This window comes from Lepidochelys kempii, chromosome 12 (genome assembly GCF_965140285.1).
Source record: "Lepidochelys kempii isolate rLepKem1 chromosome 12, rLepKem1.hap1, whole genome shotgun sequence".
NCBI classification, from domain to species: Eukaryota; Metazoa; Chordata; order Testudines; family Cheloniidae; genus Lepidochelys; species Lepidochelys kempii.
This window is the reverse complement of record NC_136391.1, coordinates 37,741,179-37,758,816: the sequence shown is the minus strand read 5'-3', so window position 1 is coordinate 37,758,816 and position 17,638 is coordinate 37,741,179. Positions and strand designations below refer to the sequence as shown.

General features: G+C 48.4%; 1 protein-coding gene across 2 annotated transcripts; it reads left to right on the top strand.

Annotated features, from left to right (window-relative positions):
• The first annotated feature begins 10,405 nt into the window (after positions 1-10,405).
• LOC140896556 (extracellular calcium-sensing receptor) lies at positions 10,406-17,034 on the top strand. Of its 2 annotated transcripts, none has more exons than XM_078848056.1 (3): positions 10,406-10,848; positions 13,666-14,481; positions 15,391-17,034. In XM_078848056.1, exons 2-3 carry the CDS (start codon positions 14,286-14,288, stop codon positions 16,365-16,367), a joined length of 1,173 nt encoding a protein of 390 aa, XP_078704182.1. In that variant the 5' UTR covers positions 10,406-10,848; positions 13,666-14,285; the 3' UTR covers positions 16,368-17,034. The 2 variants fall into 2 exon arrangements, with proteins under 2 accessions (XP_078704182.1, XP_078704183.1); XM_078848057.1 differs by lacking the exon at positions 10,406-10,848 and adding an exon at positions 11,263-12,036.
• Positions 17,035-17,638: the final 604 nt, after the last annotated feature.

Genomic DNA, 17,638 nt, shown 5'->3' with positions numbered 1-17,638 from the left:
TATTCCCCCCTCCTGCCCATCAATCCAAACCCCTTTGAGGTCTTCTACTGGAACGTCACTGATGACGGAGAAGTGAAGCTCCCCCAGCTGGACGTAGACGTGCAGAGAGCGGCCTCCGACAGCTACGACCCTGTGGCGAGGACTGTGGGCCTGAGGGGCGGAGGAGCCATCAGGGTGAGTGAAGCCGCTCTCACACCTGTGACAATAAAGGCCACTGCTTGAGCCTTTCGTAGAAGGATTTCAGTGTTCCTCACGAAGAGAGGGTCAGGGTCCTCACCCACCTTTCACAGACAGGGAAACTTACAGCCCAGAGAGTTTCAAGTGACTTCACCAAAGTGTCAGGGCCTGCGATGGAACCCGTCCATCCTGACTCCACATCCCAGCCTCTCGCCGCTGCCTCCCACTCTCCCAGCTCCCTCCACGCAGAGAGCAAACATGGGAGGTAGGAGACCTGCGCTGGATCCAGAGACTGGAACTGGGCCTTCTCCTGGGAGGTCCCACTCAGATAGGGGGAGTGAGGGGAAGGAGGCAACTTGTAGGAGCCAGGCAGGCAAGTGTGGGAAATTGTCTGACTCAGCTGGGCAGCATCAAGTGGCTGGGTATATAGCCCTGTGAGGGGGCCTGAGGCAGGAAGAGGGTGGATCCAGGAGACAAGGCTGGGTCCGGAGCAGGAGCTGGACTGGGGCAGGGCAGGGAACAAGCATACACACATTCTCAGCTGGGGGCAAATGCTTTGAGCAGCTGCCAAACTGCTGCTGAGCTTAAGAGCCAGTCTGCTGCCTCTTCTTACCAATCAGGCTGCGCTCGTCTGGCTTCCTGGAGACTGGCTCTGCCGCACACCCTGATTCCTGACGCCGACCCATCTCTGGCAGTTGCTCCCACCTCTCCCTTGGACACGCTAAGGGGTAACTGTTCCCTAGAGGGCTGGTGGGTTTGGATGTACAGTTCCTGATACTGTCAATGAAAATCCTCCTTCATCAAGACGGCAATAGGCCTCTCTGTTGTTTCCCAGTAGCCTTTGCCCACAACCCTGTCTGTGTTTGAATTGCAGATCCTGCCCTCTCATTGTTCCCGAGGCTGTGGCCAAGGGGAAGTGCAAAAGCTACACCCGGATTTGCCTCAACGCTGCTGTTATGCATGTGAGGTTTGCAGCCCTGGAACATACAGCAACGGATCAGGTGAGTCTATCTTGCTGGCCCAGTGGGCACCCACCTGAGTTGAGGAGCAACCTAGAGCCCTGCCAGATGCCGAGAAGCTGGCTAGCTTGTGAAAGGGCTGGGTAATTCTACAGCCATTCTAAACACTGGTAGGTGCAGATGATCAGATCTCATGCTCCAGGATACAAGTTGCTCCTTTCCGGGGGTCTGGAAGGCCGCTTTTCACTCACTGCACTGCACAATTGTCTTGGTGCAACTGAGGCGAATGGGAGTGGCTGGGGACTCAGCAGTTTTCAGTAGCTCAGGCAGGGTGACCAGATGTCCCAATTTGATAGGGACAGTCCTGATATTTGGGGCTTTTTCTTTTATAGGCTCCTATTACCCCCCACCCCCGTCCCGATTTTTCACACTTGCTGTCTGGTCAGCCTAAGCTCAGGCCACTGATTTAGATGCTTCGGTATGGACTTAAAGAGCCTCCTAGTTTTAAAAGTCTCGGAGCCTTTGTTCTAGAGCTACCCCACCGGCTTGCAGAGAGAATTTCTTCTAGCTGGAACGATGATGGGACATAGGACTCCCAGGGAGCGAGCATAAGTGGCAGTGATTGTAATAAAGAACTGGAAGAGTCCTCTACGTAGTGCATGGAAAACATGTCTCCTCAACTGCTTGTCGTTTTGCATTCCAGCCTTGGAGAGCTGCTGGTCTTGTCCCCAGGATGAGTGGTCTCACGGGGGCCAGGCCTTCTGCTGGAAGAAGGCCGTGGTGTACCTGTTCTGGTCCGAGCCCACCAGCGTTGTGCTGATCATGCTAACGCTAGTGGGGATGGCCCTCACTGTTTCTGTCACGGCATTGTATGTGAAGCACATAGACACCCCTATTGGCAAAGCTGCCGGGGGGCCCATATTTTACTGCCACATGGCCAGCCTGCTGGGCTCCTTTGCCAGCGTGTTCCTCTTCGTTGGGGAGCCAACAGGTTGGAAGTGCAAACTTCGCTGGCCGGCCTTTGGGGTGAGCTTCACGCTCTGCCTCGCCAGCATCCTGGCCAAATGCGTCCGGATTCTGGCTGCCTTCGCCACTCCCGTGGGAAGGCCGACAAAGCTGCAGACAAGCCTTTATCTGATTGTTCTGGGCATCCTCCCCACTCTGCAGTGCATCATCTGCTTTCTGTGGCTCCTCCTTGACTCTCCTGGGGTCAGGCGTTCCTACCCCAGGAAGGCAGACTACCTGGTCATCGAGTGCTTCAATGAAACAGGCATCGGCTTCTCCTTCAGCATGGGGTATCTCTGTGCCCTGGCCTTCTGCTGCCTCACAGCTGCCATCAAAACCCACTCTCTGCCTAAGATTTTCAGTGACTCCCAGGGCATCTCCTTAATGATGGTGACTTTCTTTGCTGTCTGGCTCTCCGTGATGCCAGCTCTGGAGTCGGGAAAGGAGCGAATGGTTGATATGGTGGCCGTTGTGTCTATCCTGCTGTCTTCCTACAGCGGCCTGGCCTTTCTGTTTTTCCAGAGATGCTACGTTATGTTGTTCAGACCCCATCGCAATACTACAGAGTGGATCAAGAAAACCACATACGCGTACTGCCAAAAGGTTGCTAGCAAAGCCAATCTGATCATCCAACTGGACCGCAGCACCACCACCACGGACATGTCCGCCTAAGGGGTGGTGGTGGAATGAACGTGGGGATGCTGGGTGTTAATTGCTCAAATTGTTTGTAATTCTGCTTGCTTTTGCTGTGTAAAGGCCCCTGCAGGGCTGGGTTCAGGCAAAGCCTGGTCCAAACCAAATAAATCCATCAAGCCCCAAAGCAAGGGAAGGGGGAGAGGAAAATGGGCTTACAAATTTTGGAGGCCCCTATAGAAAATTTTGGAGCCAACCCCTTCAGAGCTTGTCCCTCAGGCCAGCCTCTTACTTGCTCTTGCCTTAATCTACCCTTGCTGTTTGGGCTCAGATTGGAGCCCCGGGCTCTGTGACTGGCTGATGCAGGTTTCTTCTGTGTGTGACTTTGGGCAAGTCACTTTGTCTCTCCGTGCCTCAGTTTCCCATCTGTATTTCCTTTCTCTCACCGTTTGTCTGTCTTACCTGGTTAGACTGTCAGCGTGCTGAGGCAGGGATTTGTTGGCAAAATCTTGCAGGGTACAGCACCTAGCACAGTGGGGGTCCTACCTGGATTGGAGACTGTGGATGGTGTTGCAAATAACAAATCCACCAATGTTCAGGGCTGTTTGCATCCATGGGGTTGATTCAGTGCCATGGCTACTGAATATAGTTGAAAGTTTGGGGGTGGGCTGTGTCACGGATCCACAGGATCTGTGCTACCCACCCCCCTCTAGCTTGTAAACAGCCTCTTGGAGGAACCCCTGCCATGTGCAGACCCCCAAGGAGTCCCAGTCTAATTTCGGGGTAGGCCCCGCAGCCTCACCCCCTCCTAGGTTGAGCTCTTGAGCTCTAACACTCCAGCTTCACACCCTGAGCACTGCCCAGTGTGTCCAACTGGAATAGACTCCTGGCAGAGACTTGCCCATTATTCAGGGACTAATGCACCCCAGCCAGTGTTTGCAGTGCCCCCAAACACCCTTTTCAAAAGAGGAGGGTTTATTAGTCAAGTGGAACACAGCACGGGAAGTCTTTAGGTTAGCAGAGAAATAAAAGCCAGCACAAGTCACCAGCCAAGCTGTAGCGAACTCTAGTTCCGGCTGTCTCTCTCTGACCTCCTTAGTGAGTCCCAGGAAAGATCTGCTTCCTCCGGAAACCCACCCTTTATCCTCTGCTGGTCACATCTCACTCCTTCGTTCCTGAGCTGCGGTCTTTGCTCAGCTTCCCTGCTGGGGGTTGCGGGGAGAACCTCCTTCCTGGTTGTTTCTTAGGTGTCAATGTTTGGTCATTGGGGCTTTTCCGTTGTCTTGCTGGGATTCTGCATTGATATGGGTTGCTTTCAGCAGGTTCCTTAACCACCCTGCTCGCTGCGGCCCAGATAGCCAGACAACACCCCCACCTCGTGACCTGTGCTGCCCCCAAGAGCAGACTTAACACTTTTAAGAAATCAAAGTGCAGCGGGAAACTGAGGCACATACAGGCCTCATAAACATATTCCAGAAACTTCCCGCTTCATCACAGGGAGGCGTTTGTTGAGAACTGGTAGTGTAGTGCAGTGATTCTCAACCTGTCCAGACTCCTGTACCCCTTTCAGGAGTCTGATTTGTCTTGTGTGCCCCCAAGTTTCACCTCACTTAAAAATTACTTGTTTACAAAATTAGCCACAAAATACAAAAGTGACAGCCACACTAGTACTGAAAAATAGCTGATTTTCTCGTTTTGTCTGTATGAAATTTTAGTTTGTACTCATTTTGCTCGTGCTTTTCATGTAGCCAGTTGTAAAACTAGGCAAATATCTAGATGAGTTGATGTGCCCCCTGGAAGATCTTTGTGTACTCCTAGGGGTACACATACCCCTGATTGAGAACCACTGGGGTTGGGGTCACAATTCACTGTTTGATTAAGTCCCTGCTGTACAATCCAGTGCAAGCTGCCAGCTGATCACTAAATTCACTCGCGGGTTAAAACGCAACCTTCATAGGACCAGCTCATTTAAATCATAGTGATTTGCCGCACGTTAGCCCTTTATGGTCTGACCTGCAGTGCAGCAGTCTCATGGGCATAGACACTTACTTGGCCTTTTGCTTATGAGAAAATGTGTTGTACAAAGGCAGGGAGCTTAAAGGGGGAAGCAACGGTGGAAACCAGGCTGCGAGATGCAGTGGAAAGTTCACTCAGTGGCGGAAGAGAAGAGCTCTCCGCAGATGCAGTCTAGTGTGTTTTGGGTTGCCCTGACAAGAAAACATAGATTTCTGTGGCTGGGGATTGTACGCATGAGGGTGGGACAGACGGAAAGCTCACTGGATTGCAGAACAATCGCTAGGGGTTTGTTTATATTGACTATAATAGAGCCAGTTCTGAAACGGGGTCTCCATTTTGCTCCTTAACACGTGTCTTTACCTTGCCAAGTGACTGTACCACTGGCATTCTGGCTTCCATATTTATTGTGTCTCAGTGATTCCTTATTAAAAGTGCTCACTTGACAAGGGAAGTGGGTTTTTTCCCGTAAGTGCCAAGGCTTCAAGCTCCTTGCCACATTCTGGGGTGCAGTCCAGACCAGTGAGAGGTGGTGTCAACTCCTGCCCTCTACCCCTGGGTGCCTTAAAATGCTCAGCTGCTGCAGCTCCCTTGCCTGGATGCTCCCATCCACCAAACAAGCCTGCACTGAGTAGCTATGTGATAAGCAACCCTGGACAACAGCTCTGGATCCAGCAGCCTGCTTGTTTCACCACAGCCACACTCTGGTCTCCCCCAGTGCTTCCCAGCCCTGAATTTCCCCCCAAGCCATGTGCTCTGCAATGTCCAGCCCTCTCCTGGATTGTTCAGAGGAACGATAAGGTTCGTTAGCTCCTCTAAAGAGAGCAGCTGCTCAGCTTAGCACTTTAACTGGGGTTAAATGTTCAAACACAGCACCGGGTCGCTTTATATTAAAAGTAAAACAAGTTTATTAGCACAAGGAGAGAGGGTTTTAAGTGAGTTCAGGTATGAAGGATAGAGCTAGAAATGGTTACAAGCAAATCAAAGTGCAAAACTTTTCTAAAGACCAAAGCTTTACAAAACCACAGTCTTAGTTCAAGGGCAGATTCTTATTGCATGCCTTCCAGCAAGATGGCGGACCACCTCCTTGGACGGGACCTCCCACCATGTCCAAAGTGCTCAGTTCCTTTGTTCTAGGTGAACAGTACCTTGGGGTTCTTTGCCTCTCTCTTTTATAGTCCAATGAACCTTTGAAATTGATTCTGTGACACTACACCCCATATTCTTTATAGAAATATTGTTATAATATGATTATAGCATACTTATATGCAAGAGAAGTCATGTGAGATATCATTGGAAAGGTTATGATTTGCTGAATATGTTTATCCTATTTGTATGCATGTATCATTTTTGTATCTAAAGGTAGGACTATTGACTATACAGCTGTACTACAAAAGTGTTTACACCTGGGAGACACCTATCAGACAGAATGCAATCAGTCTGGCTGGCTAGCTGGGAACAAGTCAGTGGACCATTAGGGAGAACAGTAGGTCTTTGAAGATGCTAATCTCCCACCTTCCTGGGATGCTATAAATGGCCTTGGACTCATGGCTGCTTTGACACTGCAGGGTCATGTGATCATGTATTTTTCCACTGTGAGGAGGGGAACCACACTGGAAAACAAGATTCCTGACATATGTAAAACCTATTTAAGGCAGGGGAGTGACATAATCAGGGTTTGTTCTTCACTGAATACCCACCCAAGATGACTGTTGTGAACATCTAGACACAGACCAAGGGGGATGGGGTGGAAGAAGGACTGAGCCCAGGCTGGGAAGGTGTCTGGCCTGTGAAGGAAATATGTGGAGTTTAAGCTGCAAGCAAGTGCAGCTTGCCTTCAAGAACCTCTGCAATCTGCCTAAAACAGCATTTAGGGTGAGAAACTAACCAGTTTCTGTAAAAAGAAAAGGAGTACCTGTGGCACCTTAGAGACTAACCAGTTTATTTGAGCATAAGCTTTCGTGAGCTACAGCTCACTTCATCGGATGCATGCAGTATCCGATGAAGTGAGCTGTAGCTCATGAAAGCTTATGCTCAAATAAATTGGTTAGTCTCTAAGGTGCCACAAGTACTCCTTTTCTTTTTGCGAATACAGACTAACACGGCTGTTACTCTGAAACCAGTTTCTGTAGTATCTTAAGCTTATATTGCATTTTTGTTTTATTTGCTAGGTAATCTGCTTTAATCTGTTTGCTATCCCTTATCACTCATATCTATCTTTTTTAGTTAATAAACTTGTTTTTATTTTCTCTAAAACCATTTTGTGGAATTCATAACTGGGGGGCAAAAAGCTGTGCAGAACTTCCTCCCCATTGAGGGAGGGAGCAAATTTTATGAGCTTACACTGTATAGTTCTCTGGGCAGTGCAAGACTATATAATTTTGGGTTTACACTCCAGAGGGGGTGTGCGCTTGAGTTCTGGGCAGTTCCTTAGCTGAGCTTTCCCATGCAGAGCTGATCTCAGCCTCTGTGTGAAATTGCCGCTGGGTGTGTCCCTACCTGTGTGTGTGCTGGAAGGGGGCTTGAGAACCTGTCACAGCAACACAGTGCAAAGAGAACCCAGGCTGGTGGATCAGGTGAGCTCAGTGGCACCCTGGGGGCAACCTTTCACAGATTGCTCTCAAGGTTTCCCCCAAAAGTAAAGTTCATTGAGGCCATGAGACAGGAGACATGAAGTCTGCTGGTGAAGGAAATTCCATGCTAGTTCCTTCCCTGGCTGGTGTTTGCTAAAATGCAAACGAATGGCCACTGGATGCATGATTGCTAGTGGACTTTGATGACACCTGGCTGGAGGCAAAGGCCTGTCCTTTGTCTGGTAAACACATTTGAGCATCACATTTTCTTCATATTTGTGTGGTCTCTTGGGCAGTTCCCGTACACACGCCACGCAAAAATATTAATGACCAATGTGGTGGTAGTTTGCCAATGAAACCATACATGACCCGTGTCACATAAACAGTCTGACATAAATGAATCGGGGTACACTGAACTGCTCAGGTCGGCCAATGGGCTGTTCTTACATAACATTGTGGTGTGGGAGCTTGGGTGAAGCCAACCAACTGACTGTGCTGTGATTTTGGCAATTAATTGGTCTTTAACTATTCATGGTAAATAGGCCCAATGGCCTGTAATGGGATGTTAGATGGGGTGGGATCTGAGTTACTACAGAGAATTCTTTCCTGGGTATCTGGCTGGTGAATCTTGCCCACATGCTCAGGGTTCAGCTGATCGCCATATTTGGGGTCGGGAAGGAATTTTCCTCCAGGGCAGATTGGAAGAGGCCCTGGGGGTTTTTCACCTTCCTCTGTAGCATGGGGCACGGGTCACTTGCTGGAGGATTCTCTGCACCTTGAAGTCTTTAAACCATGATTTGAGGACTTCAATAGCTCAGATATAGGTGAGAGGTTTATCGCAGGAGTGGGTGGGTGAGATTCGGTGGCCTGCATTGTGCAGGAGGTCAGACTAGATGATCATAATGGTCCCTTCTGACCTTAATATCTATGAATCTGGTGGCTTTGCATTAGAACCCAATAAGCATGTCTTGGTTATATGCCTGGTCCGGTCTGCCGCATTCAAGGAATGTTTCAATTAACCCTTTGGGTCCTGGTAGGTGCTAAGGTGTGAATCCCAATAAGGAAAGGCCAGCTCCTGAAGGCTTGATAGGAGGTTCTCAGGTCAGGCCCCCGGTGGACAGGTGCCATGCTCTGATGTGGGGCTGGTGCTGAGGAAGAGGTGAGCTGAGCACATGAAGATCCCAGCTTGGTGGGAGAGGAGATGAGGCCTTCTAGCTTGGCGCTCAGGCTGAGGGAGATGAGTCTCAGTGCGTTGGTGGGAGGGAGAATGAAGTGTTCAGGCATAAGATGCAGCCACTGCTGGGCAGGGGAAGGAGACAGGAGCCCAGCAGAATCATCCTGCAGGTTCCATGCACACATGGAGGAGACAGAAGGTTTAGATACACTGGGGTCCCTTTCTCTGTGATGAATACTCATCTTCCCTCCTCTATCTGGGGCAGGCGGGCACCAGGAGAGGCAGGTTCGTCTCTGGAAGCAGCACCTATCCAGAGAAGAGATTTTTGTTTTGAAAATGCTAAACGCAGAATTTGCCTTTTTGCTAATTGTGTCCTTTTGCAAATGGCTCGGGATGAGCTATTCCGCTCCCTAGCCTCATCATGGCTCTCCCACCACCTCCCCAACTCTTTTGCATGGCCTGAAGGCTACAGGTCGTTTGAACCAGGAGGAGATCGCTCCGGAACAGGATGTTTCCTGTTTGCATAAACTACAAAATGCGCAGAATGCAGGGTAAAGGTGGGGTGAGAGTTTGGTATGCATGAGTGGGGCTCAACCACTGCACTGAGCCCCCTCGACTGCCGAGAGCGGCGTTTTCTAGCAGGGTTTTCTACCGAGGTTTTGCTTCCAATTTGGTTTCCCAGAGTCGAATTCTGCAACCCAGACATGGACTGTTTGCAGTGGGGGGGGGGGTGGCCTCAGAATCTATGAATCTGCAGCTATTCTAGCTAGCTACACGTTTTAATGCCTCAATACACAACAATCGCCAGCTGGGCAGGTCGGGAATTTACGCCAAACTAAGAACATTATGGAGTTTTAAAAAATCTTTTCCACTAAAGCCTCCAGCATTGGGACCATCTGGGGTGACAGATGAGAGCGTGTGGGAAGAGTCAGGTGCTTTATTTAAATTCTGTGGCTTGTGGGGCGGAGGTCCCTATTTGTGTAGCCTCCAGGAGAGAATCTGGCAGAGGACACTTTGCAAGATGTCCATCGCTGGCTGGGCTCTTCTGCTAGCTGTCACACACCTGGTTTCTGCTCAAGAGTCAGTCCAAGATTGCGACGGAATCTGGGAACAGGAGGGAGACGTCTATGTCTTGGGGATATTTGAAGTCTGTTTCTCTTCCTATGTCAGGTAAAGTGCCGGTTAGGTTGTTGTTTAATCCATTGCATTTGCTTGTCTCCCAGCTCCATTTTATCTTCAAGATTTTTCTCTTTGGCTGATGAGTTTAGTGCTACTCTAGGGTTGTCTTAGCTTTACAGCACATCCCAATAGCATACAGGCAGGAGGGAATCCAATTTGTATGCTGTTGGAATGGATATGTTCCTGCCACAGCAGTACAATCTCAATACAATGCACTCCCCCATTCTTAGCCCTCGAGAATGACTTGCTGAATAGTGTCAGATGCCCTTTGAATGAAACTGTTACTAGCTTTTTATTCAAAATAAGTAGGATTAAATAATCTTTACATTTTAACAATGGCTCCTACGTGTCCTCTGGAAACTGTCTGTGTCTTTGTCTTGGATTGACCTTTTGCAGCCGATCTCATAACGCCCACAAGCAAGGGTTAATAATGGAACGACTAATAGAGACCAACAGCATGGCTATAATGTAGAAATCCTGTTAAATCCTTAGATTGGAAGCCTTTTGGGGCAGGGATTGTTTTTTTGTTCTGTTTGTACAGCATCTACCATAATGCAGTCCTGGTCTGTGACCACAACTCCTATGTACTACTGCAATACAAATAATAATAAATGATAATTTTCCATGCCTTCTCATGCCAGTGTTAACATATCATTCTCCCCCCATGGCCTAGAGAGAAATGGGATTGAGCAGATCCTGTGTGCTTGGATGTTCATAGCTGGTTAGTAATGATGCTGAATGGGCTGCAGATAGCGAAGCACATGATTGAGTTTTTGCCCCAGATCCATTTGTTTGCACCTGTGCAATGCAATTCCATCATGATGCACCTAGTACATAGTCCATAACGTGCCATGTTGTCTTGACTGTTTTCTGTCTTCCCAGCTTGCAAGACTTAATCTGGGCCCAGTTAATAAGGTTTGCTTTGCAAACCGGGACACAGTTTCCGGATAGCAACCTCCGTGTGGGCTATAAAATTGTTACTCATTGTGAAATGCCTCCCACGTGCAGCTTTTTCCACCTCAAACATATCTGGACCAACCATGAAAATGGAGTGGAGCAAATCATCACCCTCATCACCACTTACAACATGAGATATAAGTGGAATGTCTTCTTTTTTACAAAGTATTTGCCAACGGTAAGCTTGCACGCGCATGGCAGTGTGTGCATGTATGTGTCGGGGTGTGTGGATGGGTGTGCCGCATGTCTGCACTCCTGTTTGTGTCAGGTGTGTGTGTGCACGCCTGTTTGTGCACAGTCACAATTTATAAATTGTTCTGGCTGGAAAAAAAGCAGTGATGTTTGGGCCACAACCCTGGTGGCAATCCATTGACTTTAATGGCGCCCCACCAAGGATGTTTGGCTTTGCAAGCGTACCACTGTACCTCAGGCTGTGATCTTATCAGATCTCATAAACTAAGCAGGACTAGGCCCTCCTGTGCTTCCCAGGATCAGGTCTCCTATTGGCTTTAGTCATGAAAGAACACCCAGGTGAGGGATATGCCACGCTTAAAGCAGAATGGCCCTTGTGTTGCAGGTCTTTGTTCTTCATGACCAATTGATGATTTACAGCAAGGAGGTTGAGTTGGATGGCGAAGGAGCTGTTGAGACTTTGACAATGCTCGTCCAGTTCTTGGGCTGGAATGTGCTCGGTGTCATCCAGACCAGTGAAAAGGAAATATTAGGCATAGCCAGAAATTTCACCCAGAAGGACAAGGACGAGTTCTGCCTTGAGATGCATGAGCAGGGCTCTGCAAACGCCACGGCCTTGCACAGCAGCATCATGAAGACGAGGGGGAACGTGACGGTCATTTTTGACTATAGTGGTAACTTTCGCGAGAAGTCGCTTGTGGAAAGTGTCCCTGGAAAGCAAGTGATTTTGTGTTGCTTCTGGTCCAAAGCTCCATTACTCTTTACTGTACCTCACCACTATGATGGCATTATGTCCCTGCACAAGAGAGCTAGGACTATCCCTGGGTTCCTGGAATACTTGCAAACACTAGGTCATCAGGACTCTGGGGAGGAGTCACTTGAGTACATGTTTAGACAACTTTGCTATCACTGTGAAGTCAATAGCTCCCTGCAGCACCAGATCTGCTTTAACTATCTACCCTTCCTGGAAGTACATCTTCCTTTTGAAGAAAAGAACTGCACTCGGGACCCCATCAATGCATGTGCTACATGCCTTCATAGGTTGGCATCAGATGATGTAATCTACCAGCTGGCCACTTTCTTCAGCAAGTTGCAGCTGGCCATTGATGCCTTTTGCAAAGACAACAAAATTCTCTGTGCCCACATAGGAAACTCTAATGCTTTTAAATCCCAGGTAAATACAGGTTATTGTTTACGGGTGACCTGCAATGGGAAAAGTGTATTGTGTCCCCTTGTTTAGTTTATGTGTAGAGGGAAGACTTAAATGGGGTTGTTTTAAAAACTTTTTATTTTGCTAGGAGTTTTTATTTTCTGGTTTTTGTTTAGAAATATTAGGACTGTCTTCCTTGTTTTTGCTCAGTCGTTCCTTGGATGTGTCAGGGATGTTGACTGGGAACTTTTTCAATTGGCTGGGCACTGGCTGTTTAACAAGGAGAACTTTTCCCTCAAGCATTTCAGTTTAAAAAGGCATTGAACATTGTAGAGCTCTCATACTCTGGATAAAAATCACTTCCCATCTACTTTAATCAAGTTTCCCTCACCTGGCTGCCTCTAGCGTTATAAAGCTACTTGCACTCCAGTTGTCCACAGTCTTCCAGGTAAAGAAGGTAAAACAAGACCTGCATTTCTAAAGTAAAACAGTTTTCAGGCTTTCTTTAAGCAGCATAAAAAAAGTTAAAAAATACGTAAGCCCAGCCCTTCGGATAAGTGCAAGTCTGTTCAGCCATGGCGATCTAAACCAATGTATAAATCAGACTAGCATGCCAGAAGAAAGCCACTCAAATTAGCAGAAGAGGGTGAAACACAGAGTATCCAGACTCTATTAATAGAGCTGGGTGGATTATTTTTTCTCCGCAGAAAAATGTAGACTTTTTTCAGCAAAAAATCAAAATTAGAATTTTTCAGCCAAAAGTTTAAAAATTTCAGTTTGTAAATGTTGCTGTGATATCTCATGGGGGTTTTAGTTTGGATTCTCTTTCCTATCTATGGGCTGGGCTCGGCTTGCTGGCTGGACTACATCACCCATGATGCACCATAGTATCCCCTCTTGCTGAGCCATTCCAGTGCATCGTTGGAGCCCCTGGCTGTAATGCAGCCAGTTCCCATGGGGTTCTTTTGGTGACTTTTCCAAATCAAAATTTTTCATTTTTCAGCTGAAACCCAAAAACTTTTCAGTTTTCAGGTGCTCAGTTTTTCAATGAACAGTTACAATTTTCCATGAAAAGCAGTGGCTTTTGTGAAAATTTTTCTTGTATCAAAAATGAATTTTTTATTGAAAAATGGTTTGGACTAAACATTTTTGACCAGCCTGTACCAATTACCTCATCAGGTATATCTGTTTACAAGGGCAGGACATGGTTCACTGGTAAAAGATCAATCTTTCTATTGGAGTTGGTCAAAGAAAGGGTTGAAGTATGAAAGCCTTTTCTTTGAAACTCCATTAAAAAAAAAGGTGAAATCTCAAGTTTGGAATTATTTTCCAGCCAGATCTTTTTTCTAATCCATCTGCATTTGTGTCCATTGCTGAGATATCATAGCAGCTCACACACTAAACTGATGCTCTAGTTGTTTTTTACCAAAATGCGATTCCCATAAGCCCTGCCCTGTGTTACAGAGGAACAAGATGCATAACTCAGATTGAAGCTTAAAATCCTTCCTTCCTGCCCAGAAGTTGTGGTTCCTGAATATTGCTATTGTTCTGGTCTGTTCTGGCGTGTCTGATCATTGGGGGTTGGACTAGATGACCTCCTGAGGTTCCTTCTGACCCTAATCTTCTATGATTTCCTTCCCCTCTGTACTCCAGTTTGAAGCTTTTGTTCTTTCCAACTACACTCCTCTAATCCTGCCCAGTTGGAACCTTTTTGACATTTTCTCCTGGACTGTCTCAGAAGATGGAGTCCTGACCCTCCAAGCAGTGAATGCTACCAGCTGGTGCCACTCCAGCCAAAGGGAGGTGAGGGGGCAGTGGTATTTTCTACTCCAGACTTGCCAAGGAAAGCCTGTTTGTTTTCCAGCCCGGTGCCACACAGGTCCCTGTGTTGGGTGACAGACTGTCAGACCCTGTATAGGAACCAAGGGCTCTTCAGCTGAGTCAGGTGCTAAAACCCGGCTTTGGGATGCAGGGTGATGACTGCTGAGTCATGCTGGCAGGTGGGTCTAGTTAGCGCCAGCTAAAATAGAAGGGGGGTGCAAGTAGCCTTCTGGGCAAAAAGGGACTCAAGTGCTTGGCTCTGCAGGGACAAGCCAAGGAATGCACGTAATTCCATTTCATCCTGTGTGTTGTGCACTCTGATTATGCATTTGTCAGGTGACCCTTCAGCTCTGTTAACACCCAGCTCTGTGCCCCATTGTAGCAATGATTCCACTGGCTTAAATTAAACCTTCAGAGAAACAGGCTGCCCCCTGGGTGCCTGGGACTGGTGGATGGAAACAGGGCTCTGTGCACATCACAGGAGCCCCAGGCTGCCCCGTGGCTGTCTGTTTTTCACACAGGTGCTGAGCTCGTCCTGTCTGCGCAGCTGTCAGCCTGGCCAGAGGAAGAAACCCCATGACTTTCTGCCTCTGAACTGCTGCTACGACTGTGACAAGTGTGAAGCAGGGACTTACAGCAACGGCTCGGGTAATACCAGGTTCCTTGGCATGCAGATCTGACAAAGTACCTACTTAATTCCTGTGTTTCCAATAGATGAGATTTTTCCCACCTATATTTTTAATGGGCTCTCTATTTTTCTCCTGCCACATTTAAACCATTAATATAAATCCAATAGAATTTTACTTTCTGTAATGCACCTTTTTTGCACTTGTCTCTTAAAATGCTGAACAGAGCAATTAGAGTTAAAGAAGAACAGAGGGGCAGAAAAATTTAAGAGGTGCAGAAAAAGGTGAAAATGGTCTCAGATGTGCCTTGAAATAAGATGAAGAGTTACTGGGGAGAAGAGATATAGGGAGATGGTTCCTGCAAGCAGAAGCTGCAGAGAAGAAGACACTTGCACCAAGGAGAAGTCAGAATATAAGGAGGGTCAAGAACAGCAGCAGAAATAGATGAGCTGGGATGTTTTCCCTCTCAGAGGGTAATTGCTGGTTGGAATTCCCTGTTAAAGAATCACTGGCAGAGTCCACCATGCTTATTCTGGGGAGAAAAGGACAGGTATTGGGACTGCAGTAATATCACAAGGAGTAAAGGTGTGGCGGTGCTTACCCATACAATGCTGATGTGCACTGATGGATACTGATCACCAGGTTTGGGGGATGGGGAGGAGTCATACCACCAGGTCATAGTGCCATAGGCCTTCTCTTGATGGATAGAGTCATACTTGGGGCCACAATGAAGGATCAAGGTCCCATCACTTGGCTAAAGAGTTTGGTTTGGGCCAGTCCCTGCTGAGATGGGAGCGGGGGCCATCAGTTTGCTTTGACGGCAGGAGACTTTGGGGTGTCAGCCTTTTCAGGCCTGTTTCAGTGTCCCCATCTTTTAGCTAGTACAGAGGGAACCCTTGCTCGGTCATAGAGACTTGTCTTGTCTTTCCAGCCATTCAGAACTGTTGGCCCTGCCCTTTGAGCGAATGGTCAGAAAGGGGAAGCACGTCATGCTGGCCAAAGAGCTGCGTCTACCTGTCCTGGTTGGAACCCATCAGCATATCCCTGGCGAGCTTGGCTGCCCTGGGGATGTTGCTCACCATCTTGGTCCTGGTCGTGTACATCCGGCATGGTGACACACCCATTGTCAAGACTGCTGGTGGGTTCATATTCTACTGCAACATGGCAGGCTTCCTGTGCGCTTTCTCCAGCACCCTCTTGGTCATAGGAGAACCCACTAGCCTGAAATGCAAACTCCAGAAACCAGTGTTTGGGATCAGCTTTGCTCTCTGCCTCTCCAGCGTGCTTGCCAAGACCATCCAGAACCTCTGCTCCTTTGAAAGTCCTGTAGGGAGGCCAAGCAAGCTCCAGATGAGACTCTATCTCATTATCATGGGAGTGGGGCCCTTTATCCAGTGTCTCATCTGCATGCTTTGGGTCTATCTAGACCCCCCGGATGCCAGGAGAGTTTACCCAGCGGGGGAGCCCCGTATACTCCTGGAATGCCACAGAGATGCAGGTCTGGGCTCCTCTTTTGTTAATGGGTACCTGTGTTTCCTCGCTTTCTGTGCCCTGGCGTGTGCTATGAAAAGCCAGTCCCTGCCAGCCAACTTCAATGATGCCCAAGGCATTGCCTACGCCATGATGATTTTCTTCGTCACCTGGCTCGCCGTCACCCCTGTCCTGCACTCCAGCAGAAGCAAGATGGTGAATGTCGTCCTAGGCGTCGTTATCCTGTTATCCGCCTACAGCTCCCTGGCCGCCTTGTTCCTCTACAAATGCTATGTCATTCTCTTCCGGCCAGAGCGCAACACAGTCGAGTGGATCAAGAGGTCCACGTACGAGTACTGCCAGAAGATGGCCGAAAAGGCCAATCTTGCTATCCAGATGGAGAGCAGCATTGCCTCAGTAGATACGTCTGTACACTGAACCAGCCCCTCCTGCTCGCCTTGCAAAGGGACAACGCGGAAAGCGTAATCCACAGGAGGCCGCGAGCTATCTATGGCGTGATGATGAAAAAGCATTGGATAGATGGTTTATCAGGTGACTTCCCCATTCCTCCTCCCCTAATTGGCTTAGATCACAGATGGGGGTAGTGGAATTCTGCTCCATCCCAAGTATAGTCTAGTGATTTAGAGCAGAGCATTAAGAGCTGGGAACTCCTGGGTTCTATTCCCATCTCTGCCACTGACTCACTCTGTGATCAGGATCAAGTCACTTACCCGCCCCATGCCTCAGTTTCCTCCTCTGTAAAATAGGCTTAGTAATACTCAACATGCCCAGGGGTGTAGTGAGGCTTAACTAAAAGTGCAAAGGGGTGTTTAAGTGTTCTGAGATCCTTGGTACAAATTATGACCCAAATTCTTCCCTGGGGTTAAAAAGTGAATTTGCCCCCATATCCCTAGCAGTTACCTATGTCACAAACTCATCAGCAGTCATTTGCGTTCTTCGAGTGCCTTTCCAAGTACTTTCACTCCTCTGACACCGCAGGCTCTCTCTTTTAGGATGAGGTCCACTGTGTCAATCACCTTGGATCTGGCAGTTATCAAATAAGTGTTTGACTCTGCATTCAAGGGGACTGCCATCTCCCCCTCTTCTTCTGCACTTCTTCTGTGGGAGGGTGGGGAAGGGGAAGGGTAAGAAATCCCTAGTAGTACTCCCTCCTACTCCTGCTGCTTCCCACAGTGGTGAACAGGAAAGGGAACTTTTCCAGGAAAGCGCTCTCCTGTTACAACACTTTGTACTTATAGAGGGTGTTTCATCTGTACTTTGCAAAAGGTAGGAAATCCTGATGGTTGGACTGGGAGTCAGAAAATCTGGGTTCAGTTCCTGTCTCGGCCACAGACTCCCTGTGTGACCTTGAGCGTGTCACTAAATCGCTCTGTGCCCCAGTTTCCCCAGCTGTAAAATGGGGATCAAAAGACTCCCTTTCGCTCATCCGTTATCTGTCTTGTCTATTTAGATTGCAAGCTCTTCAGGGCAGGGGTTGCCTCTTACAGGGTGCGTGCGCGCAGTGTCTGGCACCATGGGGCCCCGATCCCATGCAGGCCCTCTTGGCACTACCATAATCCCAACCATAATCCCAGTGATTATGATGATCACTATTTTACAGTGATGCGGGTGACCCCGCAGTGGATCTGGGGCAGAGTCAGGGCTAGATTCCAAATCTCCCGACTCCCGTTCGGGTACCCTGGGCACTG

Bases quoted from the DNA above. Each gene is read 5' to 3' on its own strand.
- LOC140896556 (XM_078848056.1), top strand. From the start codon at position 14,286: ATGGAAACAGGGCTCTGTGCACATCACAGGAGCCCCAGGCTGCCCCGT. The intron at 14,482-15,390 runs GTAATACCAGGT...TTGTCTTTCCAG, and splicing joins GACTTACAGCAACGGCTCGG to CCATTCAGAACTGTTGGCCC.